The 20,953-nt window shown below is 41.8% G+C and overlaps 2 protein-coding genes across 2 annotated transcripts; one reads left to right on the top strand and one right to left on the bottom strand.

The window, feature by feature from the left end:
• Positions 1–565: 565 nt before the first annotated feature.
• LOC119740026 (EKC/KEOPS complex subunit Tprkb-like) lies at positions 566–4,680 on the top strand. Its single transcript, XM_038215218.1, has 4 exons — positions 566–1,227; positions 2,789–2,914; positions 3,337–3,510; positions 4,071–4,680. The coding sequence occupies exons 1-4, from the start codon at positions 1,051–1,053 to the stop codon at positions 4,155–4,157; spliced, it is 564 nt and encodes a 187-aa protein (XP_038071146.1). The 5' UTR covers positions 566–1,050; the 3' UTR covers positions 4,158–4,680.
• Positions 4,681–18,058: 13,378 nt separating this feature from the next.
• Positions 18,059–20,272, bottom strand: LOC119739585 (histamine H1 receptor-like). The gene has a single exon (XM_038214569.1). The coding sequence runs from the start codon at positions 20,199–20,201 to the stop codon at positions 18,168–18,170; it is 2,034 nt and encodes a 677-aa protein (XP_038070497.1). The 5' UTR covers positions 20,202–20,272; the 3' UTR covers positions 18,059–18,167.
• Positions 20,273–20,953: the final 681 nt, after the last annotated feature.

Genomic DNA, 20,953 nt, shown 5'->3' with positions numbered 1-20,953 from the left:
AAACTCTTGGAGGCCCGCACCCATTGATCGCGTTGCCTGGGTAAAACATGGAACTATTAAATACAGAGGGCCTTCCCATGAACATGTGGAGGATATAAGACACTTGTCGACATTGCAAATAAAACATTACGATCATTCCATAATGTTACTTCGGCAGAATTCGTTCTGCAGCGGTACATTATCCCCCTATCAACTGTTTAAAACACGTGCTTCACAGAGCACTGAGTCAAAGCTGCACCCTGGGTTTGTAAACGGCATGTATCCCTGTACAGCATGTGTTCTGCACTGTTCTGCAAATACTGCACACAATTATTATACGACGGCACAAACAGGTGGGAAATCTTTTATTTTCAATTCATTAAAGGACAGATTATGGCGATTTTGGGACTTTTTAATGAGATTTGGCCCTTGCTGTACTTTGAAAGCCAGTATTTCATCTTAATTTAGTGTTTTATTAACAATTTTGCAGAGTTCCGCAGAGTTCTGCACGTTCTGCGAGTTCCGCAAAATACCAACTGCCGAGTTTGCCGATTAGTGTTGACCGCCATCTTGTTTGGATGGCACTGTACACGAGCATGGCTCTGTACACTTCACGCATGCATAGTACGGCTAGCTTCACGTAAACGAAATGGCGGCCAACAAAAACTCGACATGCTCGACAGAGTCGTCGTACGTTTCGCGTTGTACAACGAAAAATTTCAATCAATTTTACCTCGTTAAAAGAGCCATTGCAGTATTGCTTGGCCTGTGGTATGTGGAAAATCTCGTCCATGTACGGTTCTGGCTGCACCTTGTTTACTTGGTAGAATAATACCGAAGTAACAGCAAAAAATATGGAGAGAACGATCACCACAACCAATTTCATGGGCGCCGCCATTTTGATTTCTTACCTGGTAACCCAGACTTCTTCCGATGGCTGGTTTAGTGGACAGTGTGGTACCTGACTACTGTACAGCTTTCGTGTGGAACTTCAACTTCAAGCAGCACTCGGAGAAAAGGGAAGAGAAAACTGAAAAGTAGGCATAAAGCCCTAACTAGAATTAGAAACACATGAAAAATTGTTTTGTCAAAATGTCAACTTCGGAGTTTGCTGTCAGATTTCGACTAGAACTATTCCCCGAGATTGCTGTGTGCGTTGCCCTTTTCAAAGATGTGAAGAATGTGGATGAAATAAAGAACAGCATCGTGGCTAGAAAACTTGATGCCGCCCTCTTGACTCCAAAAATGGTGAGTCAAACTTTGTTGATATTTAGGCAATTAATAAAATAATTGTCATCTACATGTATTTCTACTTTCAAAACCAACTTTAAACAGATTCTTCTCAACAAGTACTCTAATTCATGAACTCAGAATTTCATCGCTTATCAAATTTTCTTTTCTTGTCAATACTGTTCAGTTAGCTCTCCACTGAGTGGAGCGTTGAACTGAACTACGGTACCCTCCATACAAGGGTACCGTAGTTCAACGCTCCACTCAGTAGAGCTACTGTTCAGTCTACAACCTTCCTTTTAAATCCTTCGTACTGCCTGTTTATCTTCATAGATCATGGTTTTGTATTATTTTGTATTATTTTATATCTTGGAAAATATCTTTGGAACCTTTTATTTTATTATATTCATTCATTTCCCTGTAAAATTCACCCGTTTGTTATTGTTTGGCATATTGTGACTTTTTCGTAGCTTATTATCATATTCATTTTCATGTAAAATTTACCTTTAATTTGTATTATGCTACATTATTTTTGTGTATGTATGTTTTTTGTTTAGCTTTCATTCTGTCTTTGTTTATAATCGTTCTTGTCATCCTGTATCTTCTTTGTTGTTTATGTTCAGGGGACTCGCACTCGACAAGCTTTGCTTTGTGTGGGTCCCCTGCATCTCTAGGTGGTGTTATTCAAATGTTATTCTTATCTTTATGTTCTAAAAATGCATGAATCATAGTAAATTCTACGTACAAACTGTATTCTTTTATGCCTTGAGATGAAATAAAGTAAAGTAAAGTAAAAGTAAAAGTAAGTAATGACTAATGATAAAAGACAATGATAAAACTAGTAATGTTGACTTTTGACTTCTCATTGTCTCACTCTAGTCCGAGTAACTAGGACTCTACGAATCACCTTTTTTAACATTTGGACATGGTCGGGCGACTATACTACATGTATGTCCAAATGTTGAAAAAGGCGATTCGTAGCGTAGAGTCCTAGTTTTCGGACTAGTCTCACTCTTAGCTTAGGCGGAGTAAAAAAACCAAAACACAGTTTGTCGTCCAACAGGCCCAGCCTGCTTTTTTCCCCCTTTCTTTAAATTCATACATTTGCAATATATTTTGCATGTAAATTGTCACTATATCAGTATATGGTCTTTTTTGTTTCCCACAAATTGTAGCTGAAGGTCATGGCTCCTTTGGACACACAATTTTGTATATCAGCAAAAAGTCGCGAAAATTAAAGAATCAATTCCATCTTGGGAAAACCACTATCTTGGGGAAAAAACTGACTGTCTCTTTCATTTTTTCAAAAAGGCCGGATGAGAAACTACATATTTATGTTACTCGGCCTAACCCTTATCCTCTCACTTGGAAGCTTAGCAAAACCTGCACATTATACGTGAATACAATTTCACATCATCACTTGCTCATTGATTACTAATGTTACAGCTTAGCATATTCCATCCTCACGCAGAAAACCTTCATCAAGTACATGTTCATTTAACGTTACATGTACATGTACCCATCAGACTCAATGTTAAAGAAATGAAATGCCCTTAATTACTTTTCCTGTTTGTTGCAGATTGTCAATCCTTTCCAGGTGTTGATTGCTGTGAATAAAGCTCTACATGTCAGGAAACACGGACTCAGGATGCATACAAGAAACATCAACTCAGAGGTCCTCTTCAATTTGTCTCCGATGAAAAATGTGAGCTGAAGCATGAATACAATTCTATCCACAGCATTTTGGCCAGTATAGGACTACAAATCTTTGTCCAATACTGGATGTTTAATTTTGCAGCCAGTCCCGTGACAAAGACGGTTAAGTTGCCGTATCTGTGGTCCCTATCAGCGCACAAGATGAATCAAATCCAGGCAATATTGGTAGCGCTACCCAGAAACTTCAGAGCATACCTCACGCGCATGCATTAGCTTGAATACAGCGCACGTGAGGTATGCTCAGAATTTCCTGGGTAGCGCTGCCAACTTTGCCAAGGCTGGATTTGATTCATCTTGTTTATAGTGACCTCGCTTGTTACAGACCGGCTATATAAGGGGAATAACATCCAGATCAAGTCTAAGACTAGTACAGCTCCAAGTTATTGGCCTGTGATCTCTTCTCGCTTCCAGATCAGTGCTTGTTTTCAACAGTTTGGCTTCTCCAAGGAAGACACAGGCTTACTAGCAGTCACTGTAGATGATGACTCCATGGATAAGATGAAGGCAGTGGAGGGGGTGGTGGATGGTTCCATGGCCAGTGTGGATGAGTTGTCTTCCTTCACTGATGAAAGTCTCATCAAACAGGTGAGTCAAGTAGGGGAAGGTCTAATCAGTGCAGTGATAAAACTAGGTGCCCCCATGTTTGAGGTCTAAGCCCCCCTTCCCAATCTCCCTCCTGCTCTGAATTTAGAGAGTGAAACAAGCTCTGTATTAGGCTGAATAAAAAAAAATATATTATAGTTCCTCTTCCAAGCGTTTTAAAAAAATGTAGGAGGCGGGCGCATTTTTTCCTGTTTATTTTTCTCAAGATGGCGGATTTTCTGAGATGGCGGATTGATTCTTTCATTTTCTGGACTCTTTTGCTGATACAAAATTGTGTCCAAAGGAGCCATTATATAACCCTTTCTACCTAGCAATTTTGTCACAAATAAATAGACAATATATCGACAATATATCTACAAATACAGCAAATGTATGAATGAAAAAAAGAAAATCAAAAATGGAGGCGAGCGGGAAAACTGGAAGCGAACGTGGATTAGAAACTGGTTTATTTTTACTAGGCCTTATTTGAATTTTTTTCAACTATGACCATATCCATTAAGTGTCCATCCCCCTGTTTAAAGGTAACTGATTTTGTCTTGTAGGTGTACAAAATTCACGAAGAGGAACTATGTGTGTGCTCCGTCTTAGACGCAGTGGTCAGTAGAATGGCAGGGAAGGAGGTATTATGAGAAGACTGTTAAGAAATGAACCAAAAATAGCAATGATGGCATCCCAGAAAGGTCACAGGTCATGGCAAGTAAAATGTGAATGGCCATGGAATGAGAGTGAAGGGCGCATTAGGGTGGAATGGGACTCTTGACAGATGAGGTAAAAATAGCAATGATGTCATTCCAGCAACTGAAGGTCAAAGGTTGTGAAACAAGCCTGGAAAAACAGCCAGTTAAAGTGGGCAGCTACAGCAGTGAAACAAGCTATGATCCTGAGCTGTGAGTTGTTGCCTGGATTACTTTGAGGAGGTTGTGCTTTGGCCATTGGGAGCAATAAAGTGGAGACACAAAGTGCCACGTTCGTCAGAGGCCCGTAGCCAGCGTAGCCCACCAGCGATTAGTTTCTCTTCAGAAACAAATGCATGTGCTTAGGCATTAATTTCTGTAATATTTATACCATAATTGATGTTTAATACCATATTTAACCATACTTTTTACAAAGTGTTGGAATAAATGTCCTATGTTGTTGGGGAAAAAAAGGTGATTGGTGATCTTTTTCAAATCCTTTTTTTTTAGTTCTTTTATGTTAGACTTCTGTTTTGTAATTTGAATTTGAAAGAACAGATGGCAATCGGACTATAAGCCAGAAATCTACCCATGTTTGTACAATTGCGCCCTCTTTCGGCCATTTGAAACCTTGCCTTTTGCTATGGCAAGATTTATTCAATCTGCGCTTCCCTCTTTGTTCTTATTCGACTGTATCAGTATTATGGTGTTCCACTTTTCAGCTGCTGAGAAAAAGCTGCTTTGTTTTTCTTGCAGGAATTTTAACAGGCATTGCCTGAACGGCCGAGTCTGCTTTTACATGTATATCATTCTGGTATGGCCTCCTTGTGAACTCAATAACCTTCATAGTCACCCGGCAAATCAAATCCTCACCCTGCGATCCGGTTAATAATTGAGATGTTTTCCTAGTTCAGGCCGACTGTTATTGGCTTACGTGCCCCGGGGAGCGAGGCAAAGCACCGAGCCGAAGCTTTGATTCCCGCCAACCTGCAGAGAGAAGGAGGAGGAAGCCAGAGCCAGTGCCCTACGAAGCATATGGACTAGAAAAAAACAACTTGCCTAGCCCCGGACTAGCGTCATCTATGATGCCTTCCTCCATGCCTCGTCACCAGACTACCCTGAATAGTTGCAAATCCCATCGTCCTTGGGTCTGCTTCGCTCATCCTCCATCCTTCCAATCGACAGATGTTGACATGTATTTTTAGCCTCATTGATCTCTCTTGGTTGAATAATTTATTTCAAGAAAATAGTGTTGTTGGACTCCTCCTCAGTCGATACATTTTTTAAGGATTTTTGTTTTCTCAGTCATTTTCTTGACACTAATGCTAGATTCGATGACAATCGTCGCCCTAAGCTTGACGGATGGAGGTTCCTGTTTAGTCTGTCATGTTTTGTTTCCATACAAATTTTAGTATAAAATGAACAGCGCCCTCGATATATCTCAAACCAGACGCAGCTGTTTGGATAACAGTCGTGAGACCCTGGGTTTTTTTGGGTGTGTTTTTAAAGAATAAGTGGCTATACTATTCACTTTTTCTCACTTTCACTCGGGGGTAACACACTAATTGTACAGTGTCTATACGTCGGTGAAGGGCAAAACCTAATATTGAAAGTGGCTATACGGTCGGAAATAAACAAGCGTTTTTGAGAGTGTAAAAAAATATCGGTTATGCTAACAAGATTTACATGCTTAGTAAATTTACAAGAGTTGTTTTCCAATGTGACGAAGAAATTCTTGTCACTTATGGTAAACAAGAGCAAGTTAAATCCAGTCATAAGTCTGATTGCTAAGCCTGATTCCCTGCAGCCTAAACCGACCTCATGGAGGGAATGAGATGGAATTAGGCAGCTATCCTTGGAACAATTGGACGAAGCAATAAATTGTTCTTATTTGTTGAGTGTGTATGTGCGTGTTCATTCCTATACCAAGACACTCAGTACGAATGTACCGTGATGAAACGGCCCTTTCGCTATCGACAATGTTTCTTTCACCAGCTTCGTATTCGTTAAGTGAATTAAAATCCAAGTTTGTAATTACTTTTACGGGTACGCCTTTTTGTTTTTACGGGCTTAGCCTTTTGAAATGGTAAGAATTAATCTTCTTTATTTCTTTTCGTCTTTCCTTTTTTTCCCGGACAATAATTCTCCGTGGGTTTTCTTCTCAACGGTTTATGGTATAAACGTGTAACTTTGTACCAACATCAACCCTGATCCCATATTATGCGCCTATCAAGTGTCCTCCCCCCCCCCCCCCCCCCCCCCCCCGCTGCATGCACCAGCTGGTCCGATGTCGGGATTTGGTCACGTTTTTCATGCCCCAGGGTGGGGATTTTGGTCACTCAAAAACATTGTTACCATATTGGCGTACTATACATGGAAAGGCAATCACTAGTGCGCCCCACGTATATATGCCGGGGCATGGTCGGGGATTGTCACTTAAATTTTGCCCGAGGGGTGGGGATTTTGTCACTTCAAAAGTGACAATCCCTACGTCTTGGGTGGGGCAGCCCCGGGGGGGGGGGAGGAGTGGGGAACAAATAATAGGCGCATTACTCTGACGTTATGATGACGTCATCCGTATCAAATTACAAGCGATTTTTGTTTAAAAATGACCATATACAATTTTATTGCCGTACATGTAACTCTTGAACAAAATAATCAATGATGTTCGTATTTTGTAATCGGATAGATAATCAATTGATAGGGTCGTTTGACCTTTGCTTCCGGGTCTATACAGGAAGGTCAAAATTACTGAGGTGAATTGAACATACAGACAGAAGCCTCAAAATCTAAACGATCCTATAATTTCTTCCAAACGATTCAAGGGATGATGATAAAACCTGGTATGAACTTTAACCCTGGTCCGAAGATGTGACAAAAATTGTGACGTCATCATAACGTCATCAGATATCAAATTACAAGCGATTTCAGGTCAAAATTTGAATAGCTATTTTGAACCATCACTTTTCAAATGAATGGAGTATTTTTCTTATTCTTTGTGATCAGTTAGACAATAGACATTGCCTCATATTTTGGATTCCCGGCCACATAGTCGTTTGACCTTTATTTCCAGTGTTACGAGAAGTGCAATGAAAATTAAATATAACTTGAAAACGGAAGCATTTTTCCACAGACAAACGAATTATGGAAGTGTTGAGTGAGGAATGCCTAATGGTCCGGTGGTTACGGTGTTTGACTCGTGTATGAAGGTGTGTGGGTTCGAACCCTGCCAGGGGCAAGGTGTTTGTGCCCTTTTTGCCTCTCTCCACCCAGGAGTATAAATGGGTACCTGTGAGGGTCGAGGACCGATTGAGTGCTGATATCGGCTGCCGCGTGGTCCCATGGCCTGATGAACAGGGTAATAATTGTAAAGCGCTTTGAGATTGTTGATACGATGGAAAGCGCCATATAAGCACAATTATTCATTATCATCATTAGCCTAATTCAATCCACTGCTGGATGAAGGCCTCTCCACTAACTTTCCATGCTTTTCGGTCCCTTGCCAGTTGTTTCCAATTCTTCCCTATGAAATCAGAGATCTCATCTCGCCATCTCTTAGGCTGTCTTCCTCTTCGCCTCTTCAATGATAATGGCGTCCAATCCGTTACTTTCAGGGTCCATCTGTGGTTGTCTCTTCTCATGACATGTCCTGCCCAACTCCACTTTTTCTTTTTGATCTCAACTATTATGTCTTGCACCCCTGTCTTTCTTCTAAGATCTTCGTTCCTTATTCTGTCTCTCTTTGTGACCCCAATCATTATTCTTTCCATTGCCCGTACAGTGACTCGAAATTTTTGCTCTGATTTCTTTGAAGGTGCCCAAGTCTCAGCGCCATATGTTAGAACTGGGATGATGCACTGGTCGAAGAGTTGACGCTTCATCTTTTGCAGTATTTTTCTGTCCTTGAATATGTAACTCAACTTGCACAATTATTAATTATTATTAACTTAAAAACTGCATGTCATCACCCGAAAGTACGCCCTCTAGCGGCACATCAAATAAAGTTGAACTTGCCTAAACATTTGTTTGTAAATTGCTCCTTGATATTGTTTGGACAGCCGCAAGTGACTTTACGAGGTTTCAGAATCATGACGTCATCAGACCGGAAGATATTATGGGGTGCTGTGGGCCAATGGTTACGGTGTTCGACTCATGTGCCCTGGTACATGGGTTCGAATCCTGACCGTGGGAACATATGGTGCTTGTGCTCTTGAGCAAGGCACTTAACCATTATTGCTTCGTCCTTCGGATGGGACGTTAAGCCGTATATAGGTCCCGTGTGTTGTGTAATGCACGTTAAAGAACCCAGTAACACTTATCGCTAAGGTTTGCCCCGGTGTTTCTGGCAGTGGCTGCAATATGCGCCGCAGCACCTTGTAAACCCTTATAAGGTGCTATAATGGGTCTCATATTCTCATAAACTTCATTTACCTGTCTTTAATAATAGACATAATTTCCAGCGCCTTGAGTACCTAGTTGTTGGTAGATACGTGCGCTATATAAGACTCCGGTATTATTATTATTATTATAAGGTAGAATTTGAACATGATCAGTTTTCTTTTTGCTTTAAAATTCAATTCCGCCATTTGATCTGTGTCTAATTAATATGTTCGTCCGACAAAACAGTGATACCCAGTACAATTTGAAAAGGCTTCAAAAGGCTGTGACGTCATCAAACCGGAAGTTAGGCGTTGTTTATACATACACTTAAACATTCATTATAATTTCCATATCTACAGAAGTTCTTTTCACCTCATGATGAACACACATGCTCTCTGAACTAAATCAGTCTGGTGTGGTCTTCTCTAGCTGGGAAAGGTAGCTGCCTTGAGCCAGGTCTTTGCTACAGGCCTAGGAGTGAGCTCATTGAGGTAGTCGCAGCCTCCTCTCCTAGGTGGTGGATGGGGCAGTCCATGATGAGTTGGTCAGCTGTCTGCGGCTTACCACACTCGCACCTGCCTGAGTCTGCCAGGTTCCATGCGTGTATGCAGGCATTGAACCGCCCTTTTGAGGCGGCACCGTTCCTTGCGGTGGAGGTTCCTTCCAGATGGGGATGTTGAGACTGGTAGCATGGTCGTCAGTCTTCCTCCGGTCTGGGTCCTCCTCCATGCCGCGAGGAGTCATTGCTGTCTGTTTGGCTGAGTGCTTGCATTGATATGTGGCTGAGCAGCTCTCAAGAATGGTTTCCTGCTCTTAAGGCTCTGGACTGCAGGGGGAGCTTGTAGCTTGTGATGGAGTGGGTGAGAGTCCAGTACCTTTAGTGCAGCTTGCCTAGTTGCGGCTTCGCGCCTAAGGTGGTGGGGAGGGATTCCAGCAAGAACGGGTAGGTAGTAGGTCGGGGTCAGTTTGAGGCAGCCAGTGATGGTGCGTAGTGCAGAGTTCAGCTGCACATGTGCTCCTGCCGCAAACGGACACACAGTACTCTGCAGGGGCGTGAACCAGGGCCAGGGTGGAGGGTTGTAAAGTCTGCACCCCAGTCATGGTTGCAGAGTCGTCGAAGCAAATTGACCCTGGCGGCTACTTTCCCGGCAACATTCTCAGCATGCTGGCGGAATGTAAGGGAGCGGTCGAGTTTTACCCTAAGGTATGTAGGGGTGGCAGAGTATGAGATGAGGGTACCGTTCAGCTTGACCACCAGCTTTCTGTTAGCCTCTCTATTGTTTAGGTGGAATGCCGAGCAGACTCTCTTCTGCGCATTAAGCCGGTATTCAGTTTGCACATTTTAACTGCTGACGTCATCAAACCGGAAATAACGTGATGTACGTGTACATAAAATAGTAAAAATACACTAAAATGTATGATGCATTTTTTTTCCCAAATTAAAACAAATTAATTAAATCTGACTTTCTTACTCATATTTCTGTTCTGACATAAAAATATTCACAATTTGGCAATGTCCTATGAAATAGTTTTCGGCCCGATCACCCAGCATTTGTAACTCAACAAACGCGAATCTCTAGTTTCACTTATAATCCTTTCGGTTCTTATTTTTCAGGATGTGTGGTAAACAAGTCAAACAAAAAATGTAAAACCCGAGACATGATAATGATGTTGCGTGCCAAGTCTACCGTGGTGTGGCTTAATCTACGGCCGGCCCATGGGTCGATCCTCGCAAACACACCTCTAAGCTGCTCGTACCTTGCTTAGCAGTATCTAAGTTGCATGTTTCCCCGATCGTGTCTACGTGTTTAAAACGCGGCTAATTTGATTAAGAGCTTCTGTCGAGGTTTTGACGCGGCTAAAGGCTACTTTTTCCTTGTTTGCCCGAGATGGCGTGGAGTTGTAAGCAGGGAACAAGCGCCGAGGGCCCCGGGGCCAAGGTAGCCGGCCGTCCCGCTAACAAGATGAGAGACGTTGGCGGTCGTGGAGCAGATGATTTCTTCTCGAGGTTACACCAATAAGAGGGAGAAATAAACACTGTGTTTTCACGGAGGTTGCTGTGACAAGGGGCTCTGGCCCACACGGAGCCCGGAATAATCCCGATTACAAACACGTCCCGGGGTAGCAAATAGCTCTTCGTGATTGGATTGTCCAAAAGGTCCGTAGCCAAAAAAACGAAGAAAAACATTGCCCGCAAGAATCATGCTTATTTTGTGTAAAAGTGTAGTGTGCATTTACACAAGTCATGCGTGACATTACAAGTTTACAACCGTAAGACTTAAACTGTAAGAAAATCTGTTTAATTTCCTAACTTTTTAGCCTTATCTGATCATCTGCCACGTTACAGAACCAGAGTGAAATATCTCTCATAACTTTATTACAAGCCCAAAGTATGCTTCATCGAAAGGTTATCTATAACTAGGTTACTTGTTATGAAATATGGCGAGTACGGTTACATGATGGACCCCGAGGGAATTCAGCTGGTATAACACTCACATACTATGATAGCTGAAAAGTAATCTGAATGTAATGCCGCTTATTAATTGCAAGCAATGTTTGCCTGATTTAAGTAATAAACGTTCATTTTCACTGAATTTTTTTCCGATATGAATTTCCGATGGGATCTTTTTATGCCATCGACTTAAAACATAAAATATATAAGCGTTTGTAAGCTAAGTGCCAAATTGAAAGAACTTGTAATTTTGTTGTTGAACTCCTAGTTTTGAGCTGTCTTTTCTTTAAATTCTCAAAAAAAGAGAAGAAACCCATGGTATTTTTTTCGCGTAGGCCTTGTTAAGCGATTTGGAAAGCGATTCAATTACCCTCTGAGAAAGTTACAACCCATGCCAGTAGAAACAGGCCTGCTTGTAGTCCCATCGCATTTTGACTTCGTCTTTACATTTTTGCGGTGTTTTTTTAAGTTGCTCACCACGTGCTCTTAAATGGTATTTTCATCCTGACGAATTTTAAATTGGTATGTGTCATTTTAACGAAAAAAACCCTTGATTTCAATTTTGGATGCCCGCAACCCTAGCAAAATGGCTTTCATTTTGCGTACAAATGAACCTGCTCTGCAAGGACCGCATTATGCAGCCAATAATTCGAATTTTGTAAAGAAATAATTCAATAACTAAACGTCGGTGGATATGTTTTTTTAGGTGACTCACTCAAAAGCGAATAACTATTATATTGCTACGCAAATAGCAACTGCAAAAAAAAATAATCTATTTTCGAGGTGATGTGCAATGTTATATCACGCTAAAAATAAAGACAAATTTTCCGAGTCGTTGGTCAATCAAGTAAGCAAGTACGTGTAGTTTTACAAAAGTATTCTTTTAATACGTACATCACTTAGCAACAACAATGAGTTAGACAGATTTAAAAATATAAAATTCATCTGTTCATTTATATTATACGATTACACGTGAAGTTTTTTAGTTTTAAAACCAATTTTCAGCCTTGAGAAGATGAAAATGATATATGTAAGCTTTTATTTCATCTTTTAAAATGCATCACTCAATAAGAAAACTATACAATAAAAGATTGTTTCACATACTAGAGTGGAACTCCCTATTTTTTTAGTATACAGAACGGTACTAAAGCAAAACCGAAGACAGACAGAGATGCAAAGGTTGGCTAGAAATCTAAATACAAATTAAATCAAGTCAATTTTGAAACTGACATCAAATAAAGAAAATGTTGAATTCACTTTCAAGGATCATACATTTATTTGTAATGTTCACTTCCAATGCGCAAAATTTGAAATCACTGATGACCCTTTTCCACCTAGGTATATATTTGAAATATTAAATACTCCTACATTCTCTCTCATGCAAGCTGTTTTGCCGTTAAAATAAACAATACATGGACAAAACCGTACATTTCATTGTTGGAGACAGTTTACTCGAATATCGATCACATGACCGTTGCGCTAATGGTCATATATTTATACCAATTGACCGTTAAAAACCAGGTAGCACATTTATCTAATATGGGGCCACCTCCATCACGGTCAAATCACATGCATTGCAGAACGTTTTTGTCAAATAACGTATAAATTACCAAAATGATGTCAAACATATATATATTTTTCCCGCAATGGTCACGAATATGTTTATGCAATACCATCACCAATATACAACAATAATACATACCGATTGGAAGGTACGGCAAATAAAAGCTATACAGAAAACGTTATTCTACGATCTTTAAGGAAGCAAATCAACCAATTATTGGCGTATGCCTTTTCGTAATCAGCTCGCTAAACCTTTGATTTAAAGCATCGTAGAATTTTGAGATAATGGGGTTTGGGATATTGGGCGTTAAAGATTGATCACTAAATACATGATACATGCAAGGAACGCCCCAGTGAACATATCTTAATTGCGCCAAGAAAGAAAATGTAATTTGAATACATTTGGTTCTCTTCCGTGATAGCAGATTACAACTTGAAGGTCTGTCAAGATAATTACGACAATATTTCATACAAGGCCGTTGATAATCATAAAATACTCCAGGGAAAATGAAAATGAAACATTGATTGATACATCATGTGTCGTACCAGCACGTGTTCACCTTTCGGGTTGTTTTAATCAAAACGCAGCAGAAAAATGTAGTCATATTATTTTCCTTTACGTCGTTAGTAATTATTATATGCGAAGAGGGTATCCAAGCCTTTATCAGACCTGTGATGTTTTACCAAAAACAATGGTTTCTTCCTTTAACGTACCTGATGAAAAGGTATTTTCCGGGTTTCTTGAGTTTGGAATAGTTATCAAGGGAGCTACACGCCTCTTGGTCTACTGCAGGGGTCGCAACGCGAAGCCCACAGCATATCTTCTCACTGGTCCCCACCCGCAGATCGTACCATCATGCCACCCCAACATAACAGTTCTTGCAATGGGCTGTATAGTTTTCAAATAGGGATTTGTAACCGTTGTTAGGCTACACGCAGACGCAAATCTTAGGTTATTGGCATAAGTTACAAGGTCCAAAATAACCCCCAAATTATATTTTCTTTTAAAACAATCTTTACTTATTTAGACTAAAGTCAATTTGCTAAATTGCGTGAATTTTGGTGTCGCAGAGCACAATCATTCTCTAAATATGTCATATTGTATGGAAGGTAAAGCTGTTCACATCTCTCCCTATTTACTTTCTCTCACTGTCTTCATCCTTACTGCACACCCTTTGTCTAGGCCTTGTCGTCCCCTTCAGTTACCAACTACAGTTACTATCTTCAGGAGCGGATCCAGGTTTAGCGCAAACAGCGTGGTTTAGTTGTCAAAGGGGAGGGGGAGGGGTTAGCATGCATGTCTTTTTTTGCATGATTTTAATTTTTTTGTGGGGGTGGGGGCGGGTGATAGACTCCTACCATCTAGAGCCGTCATTGCTATCTTATATTCGTTTGCATGCACCTTTACTCTTTCATTCCTATACATATTCCAGGATACGTGCTTGCTTCATTCGACAACTAATTACATCCCCGTCTAGTACTTCATCCACTCACGTACACGCAAGAATGTCCACCCACTCACTTTATCATCTGTAAATCATACCATGCACATAACTCCATACCTAATCGGTGGAAATCACATCAATTTGTTTGGCATATACGCACAGGAAGACTCAAATGTCGAGAAAGTTCTAACCGACATGACAGAGGAACATTCGTGTCTTGTTGAGATGGCAAACTAATATACCACAGTAATTGGGTACACATACCACACGCTAAAAAGCCTAAAAGTAAAAGGTCACGCGGCGAGCTTCCGGAACCCTCGCGTGGCCCGCCTGTGGGCATTTTGCATCGAGTTGCCCTTTCACTAGCTATAGCTTTGGCAGAATGATTTCTAAACCGTAAGCACCCCAAGAAACACTCATATTGAAAGTTATCTTGGTATTCTTCAAGTAAAATGGATGAAAAAATCACTTGGAGATGGGTAAAAACCCATTCAATTTCATTTCTTTTCGTAAATACTAATGAGTCGTTTAAGTTTCTTTACACAGTTTAGAAACCCTAAAGGACATCTTGGTCTTTTATTTCACTTTCGGTTTTCACCTAATGACCACCACAAATTTCGGAAATTCTCATCTACGTATACACCGATTTAGGGATACCGGGTGTGCATTCGTAAGTTGCGCTGAACCGTGTGTATTTTAGATTTTCGGAAGTGAGAGATCAAATATTGGCACGATATTTCTGGCGATCATGTCAGGCGATTTATCAGTTTCCATAACAATTTTACAAAGGCTTTTTTCGGGGGTGATTTTCTTAAGAAGTCAATGAACCAAATAAAATTACACGTTATTATCAAATTATAAATACACGACATTTTGCACGTTAATTTTCCTATTCTAGGGTTCCGGAAGCGCGCCACATTAACTAAAGTGTTTTTGCATTAAACACACAAGTCAGTCAACCTGTGACTGCACATATACTACTTGTTCATCGATTCTTTCATTCATCCCCAACATCCCTCATTCATCCATTAAATCACCCGTAGTCCTCAGTAGCCCACGTCTGCAAAAACTTAATTTAGGATCTGCCTGCTTAAACACTACGTTCACCTTTCGATCCACATCAATGACCGTCTTGGCCTTTTCTCGAGTTCACCTTCCACTCATCTGACTATAAGCCCAGTCCTGTGGTTTAACACTTTTTCACCGTCTCCCATCTTTTGATCTTTTCCCTTGATCAGTCCAGACCGCATCGCCATTCCCTCTTTCCGTTTCTATCTGCCTCAATCGGGCCTCCTTAATAGCCTTACATTCTCGAGTCCATTAGCCCTTTTTAGCTTATGTTAATCGAAGTGCACACCAGTAATGCCTCGGCCAGGCAAGACACTCCACTTTCTCATTCCTTAAGACCTAAATTGAGAGTACCATCGACCTTTCTTTTACATCCCCAGTCCCGAGCTTTCGCTCCTCTGTCATTCCATATAAGAGCAGAGCGATCCAAACATGCCATCACGAATGCTTTAAAATACCATGCTCTCTCACGCACGCTTCTATGTAAAGGTTCTTACTAATTGCAATAACATGAACACAACAGTCCAACAAGATGCCAATCTCGGAAATGTTTTTCCGCCACTATGAACGAGAAGTGGAAAAAACATCCCACTGACTTTGTTTTTGTCAAAACTAAGACCAAGCATCTTGGCCTATAAGATTTCTAGGGATTTTAACTTGTGTGGTTTAAAATGTGACAAACCCAAATATACCAAAAATACAGAGAAAATCTTCAACATCTCGGCATCAAGGAACCCCCCCCCCCACAACTGTCACACACTACAGTTCCTCTCTTTTTATAATCATTACTGTAAAAATCATGCTTCCCTGCTTGGGGGTGGGGAGGGGGCGGGGGGGAGGTGGAACGAGTTTCCCTGATATCACCTCAATACCAACACACGTGCCTTTCTCAATCATCTTCTTTCTCTCTTCTCATAAAACTCATATTTCTATATCCAGATGTACATGCATAAACACAGGCAACAAATGGAGAAGAGTTACACATGTCTCAATTTGGTCTTGCTTCAAGACGAGATTAAATGCTCGCATAATCTCAACCCCCCTCTTGAGCTAAGACTAGTATGAACCCAGACCAACGATCTGCAGTACCATCGTTTACGACGGTCGGGATTGCCCGCGATTCTCTTTGCCAGTGACATTTTATGGATTGCTAGTTCATTTTAATGGACATTTTGTATCTTTGTGATTCTAAGAGGCCATCCCGTCTAATCTAAGAAATCCACAGGGAAGTTATAAAAATGTGTGATTTCTTTTGCAAGGTGACCCTTGTCGCGTGTTCAATAATTCAAATCAATCGGTGACAAAGTTGATTTATTGAATTATTAAAACAACACAAGCATCTGGAGGTGGCAATAGCAGGCAGCTTGGAAGGATCCCTCGGCAGCTTCGTGCCGGATAGCCAGACCGGAAGAAGACGCATCAGCATCGAATGCGATGGAAACCAAACATACACGCACATCATCCACAGCCGTATGTACAGCGCGTGTCTCGCAGGTGCATCCAGCACCTTGCGGAAAGAGTGTTGAGCAGTTGATGAATTAAAGAGGTAAAAGTCTCTACTACAACCCTTCCGGGGTAAGATTGTGATTATTCTGCCCGCAACAAAAATGACCCCAGCGGACAAACAACACGACACAGCAGTGAAAAAGTTGTTGTAGCTAACTTGACATTGAACATAATTGGCGCCAACGTCGGTTTTCAGCAATATGCAACATTGTAGAAACCCTTGCTTTTAATACAAACATGCCTGTATTTTAGGGATCGCAATTCTAACAAAAAATACTCTCAACAATCTGTAACATATTTGCCTGTCAATCATGAATAAAAGGACACTGGTTTTTGCATAAAAAGGAAATTTTAAGGAACATTTCACTACGATATTGAAGTCCAGAGTTAACTCAGAAACCCAAGTCTTTGGCCAATAATCTTGTGCGATCTACCGTAAAGTCTTCCTACAGCGTTTTTCGTTGAAAATTGCTCAGAGATAAGTGTTTTTTGCACATAATAATAAATGTTATATTCAACAGCACATTCTATAGACATCACATAAATTTTGTGTAGCTTTAAAAAAAAATGTCTTCTTTGATTTGTACAATTTATACAATTAGAAATGTGACATTGCAGCACTACACCTTCCCAGTCGTAGTCAAATCCACCATCAGTGAATTCACAAGTCAATCACAATTCATATTACATGAAAATGACAAATAATGCATTACAATATCTGAATTGCTACTTGACAGGAACTAAATAGCTTGTCATTGACTTGTCATTTTTTGACTTGTCATTGACTTGTCATTCGCTTAGACAGGGGGAGTCAAAAATAAAGTGACCTGGATTCATGATATTTTTTCCTTATCAGAGCAATTTAAATTGATACATCAACGAAGCATTTATTAAACGAGCATGTTCTGTCACTCATTTGAAAAAGGTATTACTGAAATTGATCCATGCTATGAGAAGTAATGCATATTTTACTAAAACAACTCATTTCTTTTTTACAGCTAGCTGTCCATGGAATTGGGTTTGAAGCTATTGAGCTGAGTGAGAACCAGAGATTGCACACAGGCATTCAGGAACAAATGAATTTTACTGAAACGTTATTTTTACTGTCAGATTTTGTGTTTTCACTATGAGGATTTTTGTTTTCTTGAACAATGACGGTAATTTCTGTTTTTCAGTGCAAATTTTAGCTCATTCATGAAGGCAGAAAAACGTCCTTGTTTCATTGCATTTGAACGGTAAATTGGTGGACAGCTGAATTTTGCGAGGTTTGTATTAAAATAGACATTACTTGTCAACATAGTCTGCAAATTACGTGACATTTTCACAGTTACTAGTCAATAATTATGTACTTTATCCCTATGTTATTTTTATTAAATGGAGCGAGCCGCATATTTTTTTAAATATTTTTTTCTCTCATAAGGTCACTTTCTTTTTGACTCATACTGTGATTGACTTGTCGTGGACTTGTCATTAACTTGTCATTGACTTGTTGACTTGTCATTGGCTTGTCATTGTCCTTCAAGGACATGACTACATCTTGACTGCCCTCCCTCATCTCTTCTTGATACGGAGTATCTTCTTGAAAGCCTTCCTAAAAGTTGAGTTGCACATCGGGTAGATGACTGGATTCAGTGTGGAGTTAATGTAGCCCAGCCATATACTTCCAAAGTACACGTCAGGATCGATACAATGCGAGCAGAAGGCGACAATCATAAAGAAGACCATGTAGGTAACCCAGCAGCAGATGAAGCAGCCCACGATGACGCCAAGTTGCTTGGCTGCCTTTCGCTCTTTGCTCAAGGACATTTTCCGGATGCGTCTTAGGGTCTCCGTGGCACGTCCGGGTCTCATGCTGAATCGAGACAGGGAGAACTTACCGCGTGAGTTGGCATGGATGTGATGCTGGTGGTGATGGTGGTGTGGATGGTTCAAGACATCTTCGTCACTTTCAGTGTTGCTAGCTGAGGCATCTATCCGGTGTTCCACGCTCAGCAGACGGGACGTCACCCCGTTCCGTCTACCCTTGGTCTCCCGTTCGCCCCTACCTACCTCGCTACCCCGTAACTCCGCAGTTAGCTTCTTCTTCGTCGGCATGCATCCGATTCGAGATGACTTACCGCTCCGCCCTGGCAGGTCCTCCGTGGAAAAGGAGATTTTTCTTGAGGACAGGTTCCCGTTAGGCACGGAGTCCCCTTCCACCGTGCTGTTTCGTCTCAGAATGGATTTCTTGCTGCCGTTTTGGGTTTGGTAAGTCCTGCTTCTGAGCGGTCTGAGTTCTTCACTTGCCGCACATGTACCTTTGTCCCGGTCTAATGAGTTTTTAGCAGCGATCACGTGGTGGCGATGGCGCGGGCTGGGCTCCTTTCGAGTCGCGGCATCGCCTGGCGATAAAAATTGAGTTTCTCTAATTCTAGAATCTCCATGGCAACACGGGCTCCTGGTGCATGATCCCCTAGTAGAGGCTGTTGGGGAGGTGTCCTTGCCAGCAGCTGCTTTCCTTACTGCCTCTGGGTCTACTATGCCGTGCAAACCAACGGTGAGCAGGGTTAGGTTCGATATATTCCTCAGTTGGTTATTGATTCGTTTGGGCTTCTTAATAGCCCGCCCTCTATCGCTGCTGGGACTACTACTGTTATTTTCCGTCTGATCAGGGGTCTCATTCGACGTGTCTTTACTGGTACTAATGGAGTCGTCATAGTCTGGTGTCCAGGTTGCATCGTCGACTCGTGTCAACTCAACATCGGTCCCCTTAGATGGGAGACTGTTGCCACTCCGAGCAGCTTTCCGCGTCCCTCCTACCGACCGCCTCCCCAGAACCATCTTGGAACGTTTCTGGATCTCGTGGAAAATCTTTGCATATATACAAATCAGACAGGCAAGAGGTACGTAAAAATTCCCGATGGCGGTTCCTACCTTCAAGGGTTTGTTCTCTCCGAACTCGGTGTCGCATATGTTGCTCGGTACACCGCGGTTACCTTGATTGAAGATTGCATGCCAGCAGGTGATTGGTATAATCCACAGAAAGGACAAGAGCCATGCACATGAGATCATAATAGTGGCTCGCTTACCGGTCCGTTTGCGCATGTATTTGAGCGGGAAGCGAATGGACCAGTAGCGGTCCAGACTTAGCACGAGGAGGTTGAATATGGAGGCGGTGGAGGACACGTAATCGATGCATAACCAGAGCTGACAGACGACCAGCCCTAGCACCCAATCCCCACTCACAAAGTAGATAGTACTAATAGGCATGACGATAATTCCGATCAGAAGGTCCGACACGGCAAGACTGACGATGAAGTAATTACTGACCGTCTGTAGTCGCTTTTCCGTCCTGACGGCGTATATGACTAGCGAGTTACCGAAGATGGTGATCAGGCTCAAGAGGGTCATGAAAGTAGCGAAGGGTACCGCGATCCCGATAGTCCGCGGACCTACCCCGTAAGTCAGCGTGTCGTTGGGCCAGACGCCGCTCGGCAAACCGGTGGTGTTGGTGTAGAGCACGTAGACTGGGCTGGCGACAGGTCCTCCATCCCCAGAGACCTCATACAAAGAAGCGTGCTCAGTCCAGAGCGCCCCCGAAGCCATACTCCTTCAATTTCCATCGAGGAGTCCCAAATCATCCAGACGGTTCCCCGCAAACGAGATCGCTAGGGGTTGTCTATCTTCACCCGCATCTTAGTGTGTCGACGTCCTTCTTTGGCTCTAAAGAGGAAAAGAGAAAACAGGAGACAGAGATGAGACAAAGTCATACAGCGTGGGAGATTCGTGAGGTCAAAATCTAAAAACCCCACCCTCGGGGAATCTGGCTCGAGTTTCCCGGGAGAAATCCGTGTGCAGACGTCACTAACACAAGGATAACAATGCCTCTGGGGACGTTACATCGGTCGGTTGCCGTATTCAGTGGCCAGGGTGCGTGGGTTTTTTTCTTTCTCGTATAGCGCTTTCGCGTGATAGGATTAGGACCGAGTCACCTAAAAATGGGAAAAACAAGATGAATTTGAACCTTCCGATGGCGCATTTACACCTACATGTTCACGTATGCTCGTTTTTGTGTGCGAGGTGATTTCCTCGTTTGCAAAATAAATATGCATTTATAAACTTCGCATGCATTTTTTGAAAGCGTACAACGTGCAGCGGGACTATTCTGTTTTTAGGAAAAGAAACAATAATGCCAACATGCAAATGTCCATTTCCCGTAGGCCTAGCAGTCTTAATTTTTAATTAATTTCACACCGAAGAAAATTAAAGGGATAATCACTCTTGATTTGCTCTCAACGTGCACAATGAAAGAAAGATTGGTTTCCACTCCGTTGCGTTACTTGGGCCTACGTGGGCGA

The sequence above is a fragment of the Patiria miniata genome, unplaced genomic scaffold (genome assembly GCF_015706575.1).
Source record: "Patiria miniata isolate m_02_andy unplaced genomic scaffold, ASM1570657v1 HiC_scaffold_4, whole genome shotgun sequence".
NCBI classification, from domain to species: domain Eukaryota; kingdom Metazoa; phylum Echinodermata; class Asteroidea; order Valvatida; family Asterinidae; genus Patiria; species Patiria miniata.
Note: the sequence above shows the minus strand (reverse complement) of the source record. Positions and strands in the feature narration are given on the sequence as shown.

What these genes read in the sequence shown, in the direction of transcription:
- LOC119740026 (XM_038215218.1), top strand. Translation starts at nt 1,051, where the DNA reads ATGAAAAATTGTTTTGTCAAAATGTCAACTTCGGAGTTTGCTGTCAGA. An exon ending in ATTTGTCTCCGATGAAAAAT is followed by an intron (nt 2,915 to 3,336) that starts GTGAGCTGAAGC and finishes TCTCGCTTCCAG; the next exon opens with ATCAGTGCTTGTTTTCAACA. An exon ending in ATGAAAGTCTCATCAAACAG is followed by an intron (nt 3,511 to 4,070) that starts GTGAGTCAAGTA and finishes TTTGTCTTGTAG; the next exon opens with GTGTACAAAATTCACGAAGA.
- LOC119739585 (XM_038214569.1), bottom strand. Translation starts at nt 20,201, where the DNA reads ATGGCTTCGGGGGCGCTCTGGACTGAGCACGCTTCTTTGTATGAGGTC.